General features: G+C 39.9%; 1 protein-coding gene across 1 annotated transcript in view; it reads left to right on the forward strand.

The window, feature by feature from the left end:
• SCP2 (sterol carrier protein 2) overlaps positions 1 to 16,879 on the forward strand; it is a gene marked incomplete at its 5' end in the record, with an annotated part of 163,474 nt that overhangs the window by 135,963 nt on the left and 10,632 nt on the right. The window contains one exon of the mRNA XM_079696380.1: positions 6,904 to 7,033. Coding sequence (XP_079552506.1) covers positions 6,904 to 7,033 — 130 coding nt within the window. The remainder of the gene's footprint in view (positions 1 to 6,903; positions 7,034 to 16,879) is intronic.

Raw genomic sequence — 16,879 nt, forward strand, 5'->3', positions numbered from 1 at the left:
GTGACCAACAAGGCACAGTTATAGCCACAGTCACATAATTCCAATTACACATCTATTAAGCTAACCAGTGGGCTGAAATAAAGGATTCAAAACATTTAAGGTGTGCATTTCACTCATGTTAGAGCCACAGTGTGAAGGCAAGCATTGTGCATATCTTGTAACTCCCTTATTGTAGCACAAAGGATTTCTTAACACCTTAAGGTGATTGTGCTGTGGATGGGAAAACAGCTAAAGTGACTGACGTGTCTTGACAAAGTACCCTGCATTTCTAGAATTTTCATAATGATCAACAATCTTCCTGATGTAGAGGGGGCCAGGGCTGACAGTTCCCAGCAGGCAGGCAGTGGCCCAGGAGCTTGCAGACCTATCTTGCTGCCATCTTGAGGGATACACCCTCATTAGTCTACCTAGTTTTTTTTTTTTAATATTCATTTATTTATTTTTTTGGCTGCTCCAGGCCTTAGTTTCGGTATGCGGGATCTTTAGTTGCTGCATGTGTGATCTAGTTCCCTGACCAGGCATTGAACCCGGGCCCCCTGTGTTGGGAGTGTGGAGTCTTAGCCACTGGACTGTCAAGGAAGTCCCTACCTGTTATTTTATAACTTGCTTTCTTCTCTTGATAGTATGTTCCCTGCCCATAAATATAAATCCTTACCATCAGTTTTAATGACCCCATAGTACACGTTTGAATATAGGTATCATAATCTATATAACTAGCCTCCTGTGATGAACATTGTGTTGTATTTAAATCTTGCAAGTAAAAAAAAAAGGTATAATAAATTTCCTTTTGCCCTCATTTTTAAATACTTAATGCCATGATTATCTTAGCACAAATAGTTAGAAGGGGAAAATGTTGGGTTGTTGGATATGTATGTTTAGCTTTTTGATACATGTTGCCAAACTATCCACCTAAAAGAGGGTACTAATTTACAAACTTAATGACAGTTCATGAGAGTGATGGTTTTTTCTTCACACTATCTCCAGTGCTTTGTTGGCTGGTTTTAAAAAAATCTTTGCCAATAGTAGGAAAATATATCTCATTATTGTTTTTTAAATTTCTTTTCTTACAAATGTCCACTAAAGTGAAGCTGGACTCTCTAAGGGCTCAGCTTGAAAAAAATTTTTTTCATGCCACCAGTATTTGCCTGCAGAGTAATCCATAGGATAGTTGCTTCTGCCAGGTTGTCCCTTTTTTTTTTTTTTTTTTCAACTTTATTCTGTCAAAAAAGAAAATAGTTTAGAGAGTATCTGTTATGGCTATATGTCAACCATTGCATATTTCATTACGGGGATTAACAAAACAGTGCTGTTTTTATTTCACAGTTTTCTTTTAGCTTTGCAAATGTATGCCTCTTGCTCCCATTTTAATTCTTTTCTTCTCCTTCTGTAACCTCACTTGCATGGACCTTGTCCCCTTGTTTCTTTTCTCCTTCCCACGATTGTCAGTTTCCTAAATGTTTGTAGTACTAGAAAGTGAAAGTCTTGGAATCTTTTGTCAATTCATGCATTTCCTGCATTGCAAAGGAAGCCTGGCAAGAGATTTTATTTCCACTTTTGTTTTCAATAGCAATACCCCATTGCCCTTCTTTGAATTCTGTCTTAATTTTTTGTTCCTATTAAGTTTACAACAGGACCTACTCCTTGACCCTTTGCCTACTCAGAAAGAAGTACTTTTCTTCAAGCAAGGAGGCACTTAGAACTTTCTTAGTATTAGTGATCTCTAGTGTTGCAACAGATGTGTATTTTCTTTACCCTTTTAACTCTCTCCTCCTTGTCCATTTCCTTGCCCTCTCTCACTCCTTCTTCAATTGAAAATGTTTTATTGACCAAAGGATTTGATTTTATAAGAGCATCAGTTGGTTGTCAAAAGTAACAGCAAGTGCAAAATTAATCTACATCTGTCTTAAGGAAGTGGGAGGAATTTCCAGGTATTCAGGTAGAATTCCTAAACATTTGCTGGTGATTTCCTGCTCTAGCTTGTTGGTGTCTACCATAACTATTCCCGAGGCATTGTGCGAGCAGATGACGCGTAGATGCAGCTGGAAGTAGCTGTTCATGGGCTCTTGGCCCCAAAGGAAGCCTGGCTCCTTGGGTGGCCCAGCACACCAGCATTACTACATACTCTTCTAGATTATCTCCACAGAACCTTGAAGGATAAAGGATTTTAAGGAATGTGGAAAAGACTTGAACTTTCTTTTAATTTATTTATGGTGACAGAAACTACTTTTATAGGCTAAAGTTTGGAAGTATTGATATAACCTACTTTGCCATATGGTATGAGCAAATGGAAAGAGCATTGAATTTGAAGTTAAACCAACCTGAGATTGATTTCTGGTTGTGTTGCTTACTTGTCATATGTCCTTGCCCCTCAGGGAACATTGAGTTTAGTGGGAAAATAGACATGGAAAATTTTTCCTGGGGAAAAAAAAAAAAACTGCTTTAGCAAGAAACTTGCAGGTGGGTGTATGTGCAAAGGGCTATCAAAGTGTCCAGTAGAGGCAGAAACACCTTTCCAGAAGAGTTAGCATGTGAGCTGAGACTTGAATTGATGAAGTTAGGTGGGAATGGAGAGTAGGAGGAGGTGAGTGAACTGGGACAGGGCATGAGCAAGGGCATAGAGGCATGTATGTTCATGGCATTCAAAGCGTTCAGAATAAAAAAAGCTGGGGAGGATGAAAAAGGGGCTGAAGGTAAGAACATATAAATATCCTTCAGATTATGAAGAATTTTGAATGATATATAAAGGCAGACTTTATCCTGTAGGCTATGGGGAGCCATTTAAATTCAAACCTGAAAGTGATATTTATGTTAGTGTTAGGTGGGTTATATTAGATGGATTAGTTGGCAGTAGGACAGAGAATAGTCTAAAGCGTTCTTAATCTTTTAGAGCCTCAGTAATTTTTTCTGCTTAATGAGCTAATATTAGCACCTGTGCAACTACTTACAGTGTTTTATGAAAATTAAAGAAATAATATATATAAAAGCACTTGAAAACTTTATAGCCCCCAAAAGAGTATTGTTGTTGTTAATAGTTTTTCCAAAAGTTAACTTAATTTGAGTGAGATGTTTTAAGGGAAGCCAAAATAAGAGAATTTCTCTCCTTCACTTTAAAAATTTGACAATCATTTTGATTTCTTGATTTAATTAGAAAATGTTGGTAGTTGATTTCAGGACAGTCACATGTAAGAATTGCTTCCATGGCTGTTGAGATAAGTAGGCCTAGACTAAATATTTTTAGAATAGCTTCTTTGGAGTCCTAAGACCCATGGTTCATTCTAGATAGGTTCAGGTGTGTTATCTATGTACAAGAAAAAGATTGACACACCCACTAGGATAACTAAAATTAAAAAGACAGACAAAAATGTTGGTAAGGATGTAGAGAAGTTGGAACCTTCATTTGTTGCTGGTAGGAGTGTAACATGGTGCAGCCACTTTAGAAAAAAGCTTGATAGTTCCTCAAAAGGTTAAACATTACCTTATGACCCAATTTTTACTTCTGAATATAAGAGGAATTAGAGCCTATGTCCATATAAAAACTTGTGCACAAATGTCCATAGCAGTATCATTGATAATAGCTGAAAAGGGGAAACAGCCATCAACTGATGAATGGCTAAACAAAATGTGCTGCATCCATACAATGGAATATTATTTGGCCATAAAAAAGAATTAATTACTGATAACGTGCTTCAACGTGGATAAACCTTAAAAGCATTATACTAAGTGAATGAAGCCAGTCACAAAAGACCATATACTGTATGATTCCATTTATGTGAAATGTCCAGAATAAGCAAATCCATCAAGACAGAAAGTAGGTTAGTGGTTGCCAGGGGCTAGCAGGAGGGGAGAATGGTGGGGGTGGGGGGTGACTGCTAATGTGTATGGTTTTCTTTTGGGGGTGATGAGAATGTTCTAACATTAGATAGTGGTGTTGGTTGCACAACTTTGAATATACTAAAATACCACTGAATTATATACTTTAAAAGGATAATTTTTTTGATATATAAATATCTCAATGAATTTGTTATAAAACAAACAAAACCCAACAAAAAGAAAGAACTTAGGCCAGACTCTCTGCATACATAGAAACAGAGGTTCGTATCTGATAATAATTATTTGAGTATTTCAGGTACTTAGCACAGTGCCTGAACATAGTAAACACTAAAGTCTTTGTTAAAAGAAGAAATATTATGATACCAAAAGGAGGAATCTTGGATATAAATTATTGCAGGGATGTAAGGCTGAAAAAAAAAAGGTGGTAAATAAAATCTCTATTAGAAATTACAAGAAAATTGAAAAGGTAGCCAATTCCAGAATAAGTATGTAAAGATGAATATATTTTCTATATATTTGCAATTACCTAGTCATGAAATATAATGAAAAATGTATTATTAACAAGAGTAATGTAAAATATAAAAAAACTAAGAATAAACTTGGCAAGAAATGTACAAAAGCCTATATGGGGGAAAATGACAAAATATTGCCAAGGGACATCAAGGAAAACTTGAAGATACACCATCTTCATGGATGGGAGGACTTAATATTGTAAAGATATTACTTTTCCTCCAAACAGATCCATATATTGTATGCAGCCCCATTTATTTATTTGTTTGTTTCTTTGTTTGTTTATTTTGGCTGTGTTGGGTCTTTGTTGCTGCACGCAGGCTTTCTCTAGTTATGGGCGAGTGGGTGCTACTCTTTGTTGCTGTGCATGGGCTTCTCATTGCTGTGGCTTCTCTTGTTGTGGAGTATGGGCTCTAGGCGCATGGGCTTCAGTAGTTGCAGCACGCGGGCTCAGTAGTTGTGGTACATGGGCTCTAGGGCGTGCAAGCTTCAGTAGTTGTGGCGTGCCAGCTCAGTAGTTGTGGCTCGCGGGCTCTAGAGCACAGGCTCAGTAGTTGTGGTGCACGGGCTTAGTTGCTCCGTGGCATGTGGGATCTTCCCGGACCAGGGATTGAACCCATGTCCCCTGCATTGGCAGGTGGATTCTAAACCACTGCGCCACCAGGGAAGTTCTATAGCCCCATTTTCGGGGGAAAAACTAACTAAATGATTATAATGTACATCTAGAGGAAAAAATGTCCAAAACAAATCCAAGAATAGTCAAGAATCTTTCTAAGAGAGGAATTATGGTATTTACTGTACCAAAGAGTAAAGTACATTTATAAAGCTATAATACTGGCACAGGAATAGCAGACAGATCATAGAGTAAAATAATGGGAAAAAGTGCCAGCGTTTATTGAGCAGTTACTCTGTGCTTTGTGAGTATTTAAATACCATACAGCTCTATGAGGGTAGCTATATTATTATCTCCATTTCACAGATAAGAAAACTGAGAGTCAGAGAGATTTAGTAAATTGCTCAGGGTTATATAAGTAATGGCAGAGCAGGAATTCAAACCTATGCTGATTGCAAATTCATTGTTATTAATTAGTAAAATTTAATTCTTGGAGATTAACCTTAAGTAAATGAGGTTATGTAAAAATACTTAGATATAAGAACATTATGTACAGCATTGTTATAAGAGCCAGAAGTTAGGACTAACCTTAAACATCAAGCAGCAGAGTATTGGTTAAATAAAGTATAGTACACGTCTACAATTAAAGACTATGTATGGTCATTTAAAATTATATGAAAGAATACTAATGACACAGTAATAAGGATAGCTATATTAAACCGAAAAGTGGATTACAAAACAGTATATATACTCATTAAAAATATATATATAGGGGCTTCCCTGGTGGCACAGTGGTTGAGAGTCCGCCTGCCGATGCAGGGGACACAGGTTCGTGCCCCGGTCCGGGAAGATCCCAGATGCCGCGGAGCAGCTGGGCCCATGAGCCATGGCCACTGAGCCTGCACGTCCGGAGCCTGTGCTCCACAACAGGAGAGGCCACAACAGTGAGAGGCCCGCGTACCGCCCAAAAAAAAAAATATATATATATATATATATATATATATATATATATGCAGAGAAAAAAGATAGAGGAGATTTATATCAAAATGTTATTTTCTCTGAGTGGTGAAATTATGAATGATTTGTTTTCTTTTTGCTTCTCAATATTTTCTATTTTTTCCGCGGTACAATATGTTTTTTTCTCTAAAGAAAAATAATTGCAATAAAATTATTGTGTGTGTTTTTTTTTAAGGTGTGTGAGTTATTCACCCTGCCAGCCGGGTTAGCGGGTCCTCTGTGCTCCTGTAGGCCCCTGTGTTCCCCTTTGTCGTAGTGATCATAGTGTATTATCATTTATGCTTCTAACTCCGTAGCGCCTGGAATAAAGTCTGGTGCCAATCATTGTTTCGGTCAATCAGTATTTCAGTAAGGAAGGATGAAACAGAGTGGGAATGAAGGGGAGAGGGAGGGAGAAAGGAAACCAACGGAGATGTGGATCTGAGGTATTTTTCCGGCTTCATTCCTCAAGATCCAAAAGTAGGTGGTGGTTGGTATATTACTTGTATAATTCTTTATACTAATCCAGGAAATGAGTTGAACCACTTATCTTTAAATTCTGATTGTGAAACACCAAAAATATATGTGAAGGAATTTACGTACAAAGAAAAAGAGGAGTTAGGCTTCCTACATTGAGAGAGGCCAGAGTGAATCTTTCAGAAATTATTGAGACAAATGAAGGTTATTTCAGTAGAAAATGCTGCTGTGCCACCCACTCTCCCATTCTCCCTGTCCTTCCACCAGTTGTATCCAGAAAGCCATTTTCAACAAAAGATTTGGCAGATGACGGAGTTGTTGCCTGGTTGCCTTTCAGACTTCTCTGGGTAAAAGATCCTAAGGGAGCTTGGGGACTGTCTGCTGGCCCAGCTGCTCACGTCATGTATCTATTTAAAAATTTTGGGAAAAGCCAGAGGAATGAACTTCATATAACTCTGTGTTATTTTTCTTTCCAGGAAGGGGAGCAGTTTGTGAAGAAAATCGGTGGTATTTTTGCCTTCAAGGTGAAGGATGGCCCTGGAGGTAAAGAAGCCACCTGGGTGGTGGACGTGAAGAATGGCAAAGGATCAGTTCTCCGTAACTCAGGTCAGTGCAGTGATGACTTCATTTATAGGAGCACTGACAAGTTCACAAAGGAAAATGGGGGCCTGCTTTGGTGTTCTCCAAAAGGGCAGGCTTTAGAGTTATAGGACCTTGTTAAAGAACTGGGGAATCCTTGGGAACAGGAATAGGTCGCAGCTGCTTCCTCCCAAAGACTGGGAGGCTCCATCACTGTCACCATCCATAGGCTTTGGAATTAAACAGACTTGGGTTTGGAGTCCTGGTCCTGCCACTCACAGATTCTGGCCTTGAACAAATTATTTCACTTCTCTGAGCTTTGTTTTTTTCATTTGTAAATGGGAATAATAAATGGTACCTATTTCATAGGGTCACGTGAGGATTAAGAGCATTATCTCCTAATTAGCCTGTGAAGCATATGGTTCAGTGTATGGTTATGTGTCCTCAGAAGACCTGTCTGTACTCACTACCTCCACTTCTCTCACCCAGTCTTTCTCTCACCCATTCCAGTCAGCTTTGGTCCTCATTATTATCCCCAAACTGTTCTTGTCAAGGTCAAGTAACCGCCATGTTGGTAAATTTAGTGGTTAATTCCCAGCCCTCATAATTATATTATTTTTCCAGGCTTTCTTCTTACCTACTGGCTGTTCCTTCTTGGCCTCTCTCCCTGTTTATTTCTGCATCTCTAAAAGTCTAAATGTTGGAGTGCTCTAAGGCTCAGTTCTATCTACATTTAGTCCCTGGGACTCTCATCTAGTTTCATACTTTTAAAACCGTCTCTACACTGATGACTCCCAGGTATCTTCAGTGTGAACTCAGATACTGAACTCCAAGGTGTGTATCCAGCTGCATAATTGACAAGTTTACTTGGATCCTTAGTAGGTATCTCAAAGCTAACATGTATGAAACTGAACTGCTGATCTTCCTCCCACTCCCCTTTAATTATGTTCTCCTCGAACTGTCTTCTGCATCTTTGCTAAATTGCTCCTCTGTCTTACCAGTTCCTCAGTCTAAAACCCTTGAAGTCATGCTTGGCTCTTTTTTTTTTTTTAATTGAAGCATAGTTGATTTACAATGGTGTGCCAATCTCTGCTGTACAGCAAAGTGACTCAGTTATACACATATACACATGCTTTTTTTAATATTCTTTTCCATTATGGTTTATCCCAGGAGACTGGATATAGTTCCCTGTGCTATACAGTAGGAGCTGTTGTTTATCCATTCTACATGTAATAGTTTACATCTACCTTGGCTCTTCTTTTTCTCACACTACAGTGTAATCCACCAGCAAATTCCATCCTATACTACTACCACCTTGGTCCTCCATCATTTTTTGCCTGGTCTCCCTGTTTCTAACCTTCCACCCTGTTTCCCCACACACCAGCCCGAGTGATCATTTTATAACTCAAGTCAGATGTGACCCTTCTTGGCTCAAAACCATCCAGTGACTTTCAGCTCACAGGGTAAAAACCAGGGTTCTTACAATCACACCACATGATCTGGCCCTAGTCTTCTCTGTCTTATTATACTCTCCCTCACTTTGCTCCAGTCACACTGGCCTCCTTGCTATTGCTTGAACGTGGGCGTTCGCAGTCCAGGGGCTTTCTACTGCCTGGAATCATCATCCCTCACATATCCTCATGGCTTGTTCTCCCATTTCCTTTGGGGTTTTGCCCAAATGTCACCTTCTCAGTGAGCCTTTCCCCAACCACACTTCTAAATCACACCCCCATTACCATTCCCTATTGTCCTTTTCTGCCTTATTTTTCTTTATAGCACTTACCGCCATCTGATATACCATATCTTATTTCTTTGCTTATTGTCCATCCCCCCCACTTGAGTTGTCAACTGCATGAAGGCAGAGCTTTTTGCCTCTTAGGTTCACTGCTGCATTCACAGTGCCTAGAATAGTACCTGATACATGGTAGGCCTTCAGTAAAATAAATAAATAAAAAATGAACAGCAGAATGAATGAATGATGCTCAGTAAGTGGTAGCTATATTGTATGTTATGTTTCTCTCGGAGAGAGCCTGGTGCAATTAAGAGATGGGATGGATAGGAACTAGCTTTTTAGAGGGCTATACTATGAACTTTGAAAATGATTTTATATATAATCAATCCCTTAAATCTTTTTGAGTAGAAAAGTGAAAGTCAGAGCTGTGTTTTAGAGGATGAAGCTGGTGTATTCGACCTAATGAATTAGAAATGAAGAAATCAGAAGCAGAGAGAGCAACTAGGAGGATGGATGGCACCACCATCTAAGTAAGCAAAAAGGATAGCCGAGTGTTGGCAGTGAGAAAAAAGGATGTTGTTACATGGTAGTTGCTAGGGGTGTTTGGGGTGAAGTTGATGGTACTTGGGAGCTGTGAAGGAGAAGGAGATCTATCAAAGATGGTAGAGTTCATTATTGCTACATTACTGAGGAAGGTCCTGGAGGAGAGAATGACATAAGGAGCACAGGTGGAAGGAGGGTTAGCCTTAGCAAGGAGGGATGGATACTTCTTCCTCTAAGAGGGGGTAGATAAATATTCAGGGGCATTTTGAGGTACAGAGGGGTTTGTCAGAGACCCTGGAATAGAGTTTAGACCTTGGAGAAAGGAGAAGATGTTAAGAGCAGTGTTATATGTACTGTTGAATAAGGAATCAACTAGAGATTAATGAAGGAAAAGCTGAGTGGTAGTAAGGGCATCTGGTGTGGGCAGCATTTTTTTTTCTCAAAATGAGTGGGCAGAAAAATAACTATGTTTACATTCTGTGAGCTGCCATCTAACATGATGTATGAAGAAAAACTAAATGCTTCATCTAGATTCTAGCTTTTAGAAATAAAAAGAACTTTGGGGAAATAATGCCAATTTTTTAAAATGACTGAATGTTAATGGTTACTTCAGGGTTATATATTGACATGTCTAGACAGATGTCAAGGTGATTTTTTTTTTAAGTTTTTATTTTTCTTTAATTTTAATTTTTATTGGAGTATAATTGCTTTACAATGTTGTGTTAGTTTCTGCTGTACAATGAAGTGAATCACCTATATATATAAATATATCCCCTCCCTCTTGGACCTCCCACCCACCTAGGTCATCACAGGACATCAGGCTGAGCTCCCTGTGCTATACAGCAGGTTCCCACTAGCTATCCCTTTTATACATGGTAGTGTATTTATGTCAAACCTAATCTGCCAATTCATCCCACCCTCCCTTTACCCCCCTGTGTCCACATGTTTGTTCTCGATATGTCTGCGTCTCTATTCCTGTCCTGCAGATACGTTCATCTGTACCATTTTTCTAGATTCCACATATATGTGTTAATATATGATATTTGTTTTTCTCTTTCTGACTTCACCCTGTATGACTGACTCTAGGTCCATCCACATCTCTACAAATGACCCAGTTTTGTTCCTTTTTATGGTTGAGTTATATTCCATTATATATACGTACAACATCTTCTTTCTCCATTTATCTGTTGATGGACATTTAGGTTGCTTCCATGTCCTGGCTATTGTAAATAGTGCTGCAATGAACATTGGGGTACATGTGACTTTTTTTTTTTTTTTTTTTTTTTGTGGTACGCAGGCCTCTCACTGTTGTGGCCTCTCCCTTTGCGGAGCACAGGCTCCAGACGCGCAGGCTCAGCGGCCATGGCTCATGGGCCTAGCCGCTCTGCGGCATGTGGGATCTTCCCGGACCGGGGCACGAACCCGTGTCCCCTGAATCGGCAGGCGGACTCTCAACCACTGCGCCACCAGGGAAGCCCCTCATTGTAGTTTTGATTTGAATTTCTCTAATAATTAGTGATGTTGAGTATCTTTTCATGTGCCTCTTGGTCATCTGTATGTCTTCTTTGGAAAAATGTATGTTTAGGTCTTCTGCCCATTTTTTGACTGGCTTGTTTGTTTTCTTGATATTGAGCTGCATGAGTTGTTTGTATATTTTGGAGTTTAATCCTTTGTCCGTTGCATCATTTGCAAATATTTTCTCCCATTCTGAGGGCTGTCTTTTCGTCTTATGTTTTCCTTTGATGCACAAAAGCTTTTAAGTTTAATTTAGGTTCCATTTGATTATTTTTGTCTTCATTTTTGTTATTCTAGGAGGTGGGTCAAAAAAGATCTTCCTGTGATTTATGTCAAAGAGTGTTTTTCCTGTGTTTTCATCTAAGAGTTTTGTAGTGTTCGGTCTTACATTTAGGTCTTTAATCCATTTTGAGTTTATTTTGGGGTATGGTGTTAGGGAGTGTTCTAATTTCATTCTTTTACATGCAGCTGTCCAGTTTTCCCAGCACCACTTATTGAAGAGGCTGTCTTTTCTCCATTGTATATTCTTGCTTCCTTTGTCATATATTAGGTAACCATAGGTGCATGGGTTTATCTCTGGGCTTTCTATCCAGTACCATTGATCTATATTTCTGTTTTTTGTGCCAGTACCATATTGTCTTGATTACTGTAGCTTTGTAGTATAGTCTGAAGTTGGGGAGCCTGATTCCTACAGCTCTGTTTTTCTTTCTCAAGATTGCTTTGGCTATTTGGGGTCTTTTGTGTTTGCATACAAATTGTAAAATTTTTTGTTCTTGTTCTGTGAAAAATGCCATTGGTAATTTGATAGGGATTGCACTGCATCTGTAGATTGCTTTGGGGAGTATAGCCATTTTCACAATATTGACTCTTCTAATCCAAGAACATGGTATATTTCTCCATCTGTTTGTGTCATCTTCGAATTCTATCATCAGTGTTTTTTTTTTTTTTTTTTTTTTTTTTTTTTGTGGTATGCGGGCCTCTCACTGTTGTGGCCTCTCCCGTTGCGGAGCACAGGCTCCGGATGCGCAGGCTCAGCAGCCATGGCTCACGGGCCCAGCCGCTCCGCGGCATATGGGATCCTCCCAGACCGGGGCACGAACCCGTATCCCCTGCATCGGCAGGCGGACTCTCAACCACTGCGCCACCAGGGAGGCCCTATCATCAGTGTTTTATAGTTTTCTGAGTACAGGTTTTTTGTCTCTTAGGTAGATTTATTCCTAGGTATTTTATTCTTTTTGTTGCGACGGTAAATGGGATTGTTTCCTTAATTTCTCTTTCTGCTCTTCTGTTTTTAGTGTATAGGAATGCAAGAGATTTCTGTGCATTACTTTTGTATCCTGCAACTTTACCACATTCATTGATTAGTACTAGTAGTTTTCTGGTGGCATCTTTAGAATTTTCTATGTGTAGTATCATGTCATCTGCAAACAGTGACAATTTTACTTCTTCTCTTCCAATTTGTATTCCTTTTATTTCTTTTTTTTCTCTGATTGCTATGGTAGGACTTCCAATACTATGTTGAATAAGAGTGGTGAGAGTGGACATCCTTGTCGTGTTTCTGATAGAGGAAATGCTTTCAGTTTTTCACCATTGAGAATGATGTTTGCTGTGGGTTTGTCATATATGGCCTTTATTACATTGAGGTGGTTTCCCTCTATGCCCACTTTCTGGAGAGTTTTTATCATAAATGGGTGTTGAATTTTGTCAAAAGCTTTCTCTGCATCTATTGAGATGATCATATGGTTTTTATTCTTCAATTTGTTAATGTGGTGTATCACATTGATTGATTTGTGTATACTGAAGAATCCTTGCATCCTTGGGATAAATCCCACCTGATCATGGTGTATGATCCTTTTAATGTGTTGTTGAATTCTGTTTCCTAGTATTTGTTGAGGATTTTTGCATCTATATTCATTAGTGATCTTGGTCTTTAATTTTCTTTCTTTTTTTTTTTTTTTTTTTTGCGGTATGCAGGCCTCTCACTGTTGTGGCATCTCCCGTTGCAGAGCACAGGCTCCGGACGCGCAGGCGCAGTGGCCATGGCTCATGGGCCCAGCCGCTCCGCGGCATGTGGGATCTTCCTGGACCAGGGCACGAACCCATGTCCCCTGAATCAGCAGGCAGATTCTCAACCACTGGGCCACCAGGGAAGCCCTAATTTTCTTTTTTTGTAGTATCTTTGTCTGATTTTGGTTTCAGGGTGATGGTGGCCTCGTAGAATGAGTTTGGGAGCATTCCTTCCTCTGCAGCTTTTTGGAAGAGTTTGGGAAAGATAGGTGTTAGCTCTTCTCTAAATGTTTGATAGAATTCACCTCTGAAGCCATCTGGTCCTGGACTTTTGTTTGTTGGAATGTCTTTAGTTATAATTTCAATTTCATTACTTGTGATTGGTCTGTTTATATTTTCTAATTCCTTCTGGTTCAGTCTTGGAGAGTTTTATCTTTCCAAGAATTTGTCCATTTCTTCCAGGTTGGCCATTTTAATGGCATACAGTCGTCATTGCAGTAGTCTCTTATGATCCTTTGTATTTCTGTGGTGTCAGTTGTAATTTCTCCTCTTTCATTTCTAATTTTATTGATTTGAGTCCGCTCCCTTTTTTACTTGATGAGTCTGGCTAAAGTTTTATCAAATTTATTTTTATATTCTCAAAGAACCAACTTTTAGTTTTATTGATCTTTGCTATTGTTTGCTTTGTTTCTATTTCATTTATTTCTGCTTTCTTATGATTTCTTTCCTTCTACTAACTTTGGGTTTTCTTTGTTCTTCTTTCTCTAGTTGTTTTAAGTGTGGGGTTAGATTGTTTGTTTGAGATTTTTCTTGTTTCTGGAGGTGAGAATGAATTGCTATAAACTTCCCTCTTAGAACTGCTTTAGCTGCATCCCATAGGTTTTGGGTTGTCATGTTTTCATTGTCATTTGTTTCTATGTATTTTTTAATTTCCTCTTTGATTTATTCAGTGATCTCTTGGTTATTTAGCAGTGCAGTGTTTAACCTCCATGTGTTTGTGTTTTTTACAGGTTTTTTTTTTCCTGTAATTGATTTCTAATATCATAGTGTTGTGGTGAGAAAAGATGTTTGATATGATTTCAATTTTCTTAAATTTTCCAAGGCTTGATTTGTGACCCAAGTTGTGATCTATCCTGGAGAATGTTCTGTGTGCACTTGAGAAGAAAGTGTATTCTGCCACTTTCGGGTGGAATGTCCTATAAATAGCAATTAAATCTATCTGGTCTGTTGCATCATTTAAAGCCTGTGTTTCCTTATTTATTTTCATTTTGGATGATCTGTCCATTGTTGTAATTGGGGTGTTAAAGTCCCCCACTATTATTGTGTTACTCTTGATTTCCCCTTTTATGGCTGTTAACATTTGCCTTATGTATAGATGTGCTCCTATGTTGGGTGCATAAACATTTATAGTTGTTATACTTTCTTCTTGGATTGATCCCTTGATCATTATGTAGGGTCGTTCCTTATCTCTTTAACAGTCTTTATTTTAAAGTCTATTTTATCTGATATGAGTATTGCTCCTCCAGCTTTCTTTTGATTTCGATTTGCATGGAATATCTTTTTCCATCCCCTCACTTTCAGTCTGTATGTGTCCCTAGGTCTGAAGTGGTTTCTTGTAGACAGCATATATACGGGTCTTGTTTTGTATCCATTCAGCGAGCCTTGTGTCTTTTGGTTGGAACATTTAATCCATTTACATTTAAGGTAAGTATCGATATGTATGTTCCTATTACCATTTTCTTAATTGTTTTGGGTTTGTTTTTGTAGGTCTTTTTCTTCTCTTGTGTTTCCCACCTAGAGAAGTTCCTTTAGCATTTGTTCTAAAGCTGGTTTGCTGGTGCTGAATTGTCTTAGCTTTTGCTTGTCTATAAAGATTTTGATTTCTCCATCAAATCTGAATGAGATCCTTGCTGGGTAGAGTAATCTTGGTTGTAGGTTTTTCCCTTTCATCACTTTAAATATATCCTGCCACTCCCTTCTGGCCTGCAGAGTTTCTGCTGAAAAATCAACTGATACCCTTATGGGGATTCCCTTGTATGTTATTTTTTGCTTTTCCGTTGCTGGTTTTAAGTTTTTTTTGTTTTTTGAATTTAATTTTTGTTAGTTTGATTAATATGTTTCTTGGTGTGTTTCTCCTAGGATTTATCCTGTATGGGACTTTCTGTGCTTCCTGGACTTGGGTGGCTGTTTCCTTTCCCATGTTAGGGAAGTTTTCAACTATAATCTCTTCAAATGTTTTCTCAGACCCTTTCTCTTTCTGTTCTTCTCCTGGGACCCCTATAATTCGAATGTTGGTGCATTTAATGTTGTCCCAGAGGTCTCTGAGACTGTCCTCAATTCTTCTCATTCTTTTTTCTTTATTCTTCTCCTCGGCAGTTATTTCCACCATTTTGTCTTCCAGCTCACTTCTTTGTTCTTCTGCCTCAGTTTTTCTGCTATTGATTCCTTCTAGTGTATTTTTCATTTCGGTTATTGTGTTGTTCATCACTGTTTGTTTGTTCTTTAGTTCTTCTAGGTCTTTGTTAACATTCCTTGTATTTTCTGGATCCGTGCCTCCATCCTATTTCTGAGATTTTGGATCATCTTTTTTTTAATTAATTAGTTTATTTATTTTTGGCTGCATGCATCTTCACTGCTATGCACGGGCTTTCTCTAATTACAGTGAGCGGGGGCTGTTCTTCGTTGTGGCGCGCAGACTTCTCATTGTGGTGGCTTCTCTTGTTGTGGAGCACCGGCTCTAGGCACGTGAGCTTCAGTAGTTGTGGCACATGGGCTCAGTAGTTGTGGGTCATGGGCTCCAGAGAGCAGGCTCATTTGTTGTGGCACATGGGCTTAGTTGCTCCACAGCATATGAACCTGTGTCCCCTGCATTGGCAGGTGGATTCCTAGCCACTGCACCACCAGGGAAGCCCCTGGATCATCTTTCCTATCATTACTCTGAATTCTTTTTTCAGGTAGGTTGCCTATTTCCTCTTCAGTTATTTGATCTTGTAGGTTTTTACCTTACTCTTTCATCTGTAACATTTTTTTGTCATGTCATTTTTTTGATCAGTGGGGCTGTGTTCCTGTCTTACTGGTTGTTTGACCTGAGGCGTCCAGTGCTGGAGTTTTTGCAGTTGGATAGAGCTGGGTCTTGGTGCCGAGATGAGGACCTCCGGGAGATCTCACTCCTATTAATATTCCCTGAGGTCTGAGGTTCTCTGTTAGTCCAGTGGTTTGGACTCAGCGCTCCCACCACAGGAGCTCAGGGCTGACCTCTGGCCTGGGAACCAAGATCCCTTAAGGTGCACAGCGCAGCAAAAGAAAAAAAAAAAAGGAGCAGTACAATAACAAAGAATAAAAAATAAAATAAAATTAGAAAAAATTTTAAAAGTTAGAAAAAATAAATATATAAGTGAAACAACAACAACAAGGTAAAACACAACCACAACCCACCCCCCCCCGAAAAAAAAAAGAAAAAAGGGCCAGAAAAGGCCTTGGCTGTGGGGGGCAGAGCTTAGGTCTGGGTGAGGCCTATGCTCAGGATCCACGAGGCAGGGAAAGGTAGCATGGCTGGAGGGGGCCTCGGACAACGGAGTTCAGAGGTAAGGCCCTGGGTGGGAGTGCAGGGGCGGGGTTTAGTCCCAGTGCAGCAGAGGGGGCCTCGGAGGGCAGAGGATCTGGCCTGGGACCTCAGTAGGCTCCCAGGGGCCCGAGTGAGTGGGGGAAACGCTGGCCTAGTTCCCTTCCCATCCTCCCGGTCCCTGCTGATCCCCTCACTGTGAGTGGGCCCCTCCCGAGCGTGGAAACCCCACCCTTCCCCAGCCGCCCCTCAGTGCACCGGTTCTGTCTGGCCTCTACTCCCCACCCACGCCCTCAGGACTCGGGCGGCCAGAGGGGGTCTGGGAGGGCAGAGGATCATGCCCGGGACCTCAGTAGGCTGCCCAGGGCCCAAGTGGGTGGGGGAAACGCTGGCTGCCTTCCCTTCCGATCCTCTGGCCTCTCAAGGGTCTCTCCCCATCCCCGTTGCTCCCCTCACTGTGGATGGGCTCCTTCAGGTATGAGAACCCCTCCCCTCCCCCAGCCGTCTCTCAGGG

This window comes from Hyperoodon ampullatus (assembly GCF_949752795.1).
Source record: "Hyperoodon ampullatus genome assembly, chromosome: 2".
Taxonomy (NCBI): Eukaryota; Metazoa; Chordata; class Mammalia; order Artiodactyla; family Ziphiidae; genus Hyperoodon; species Hyperoodon ampullatus.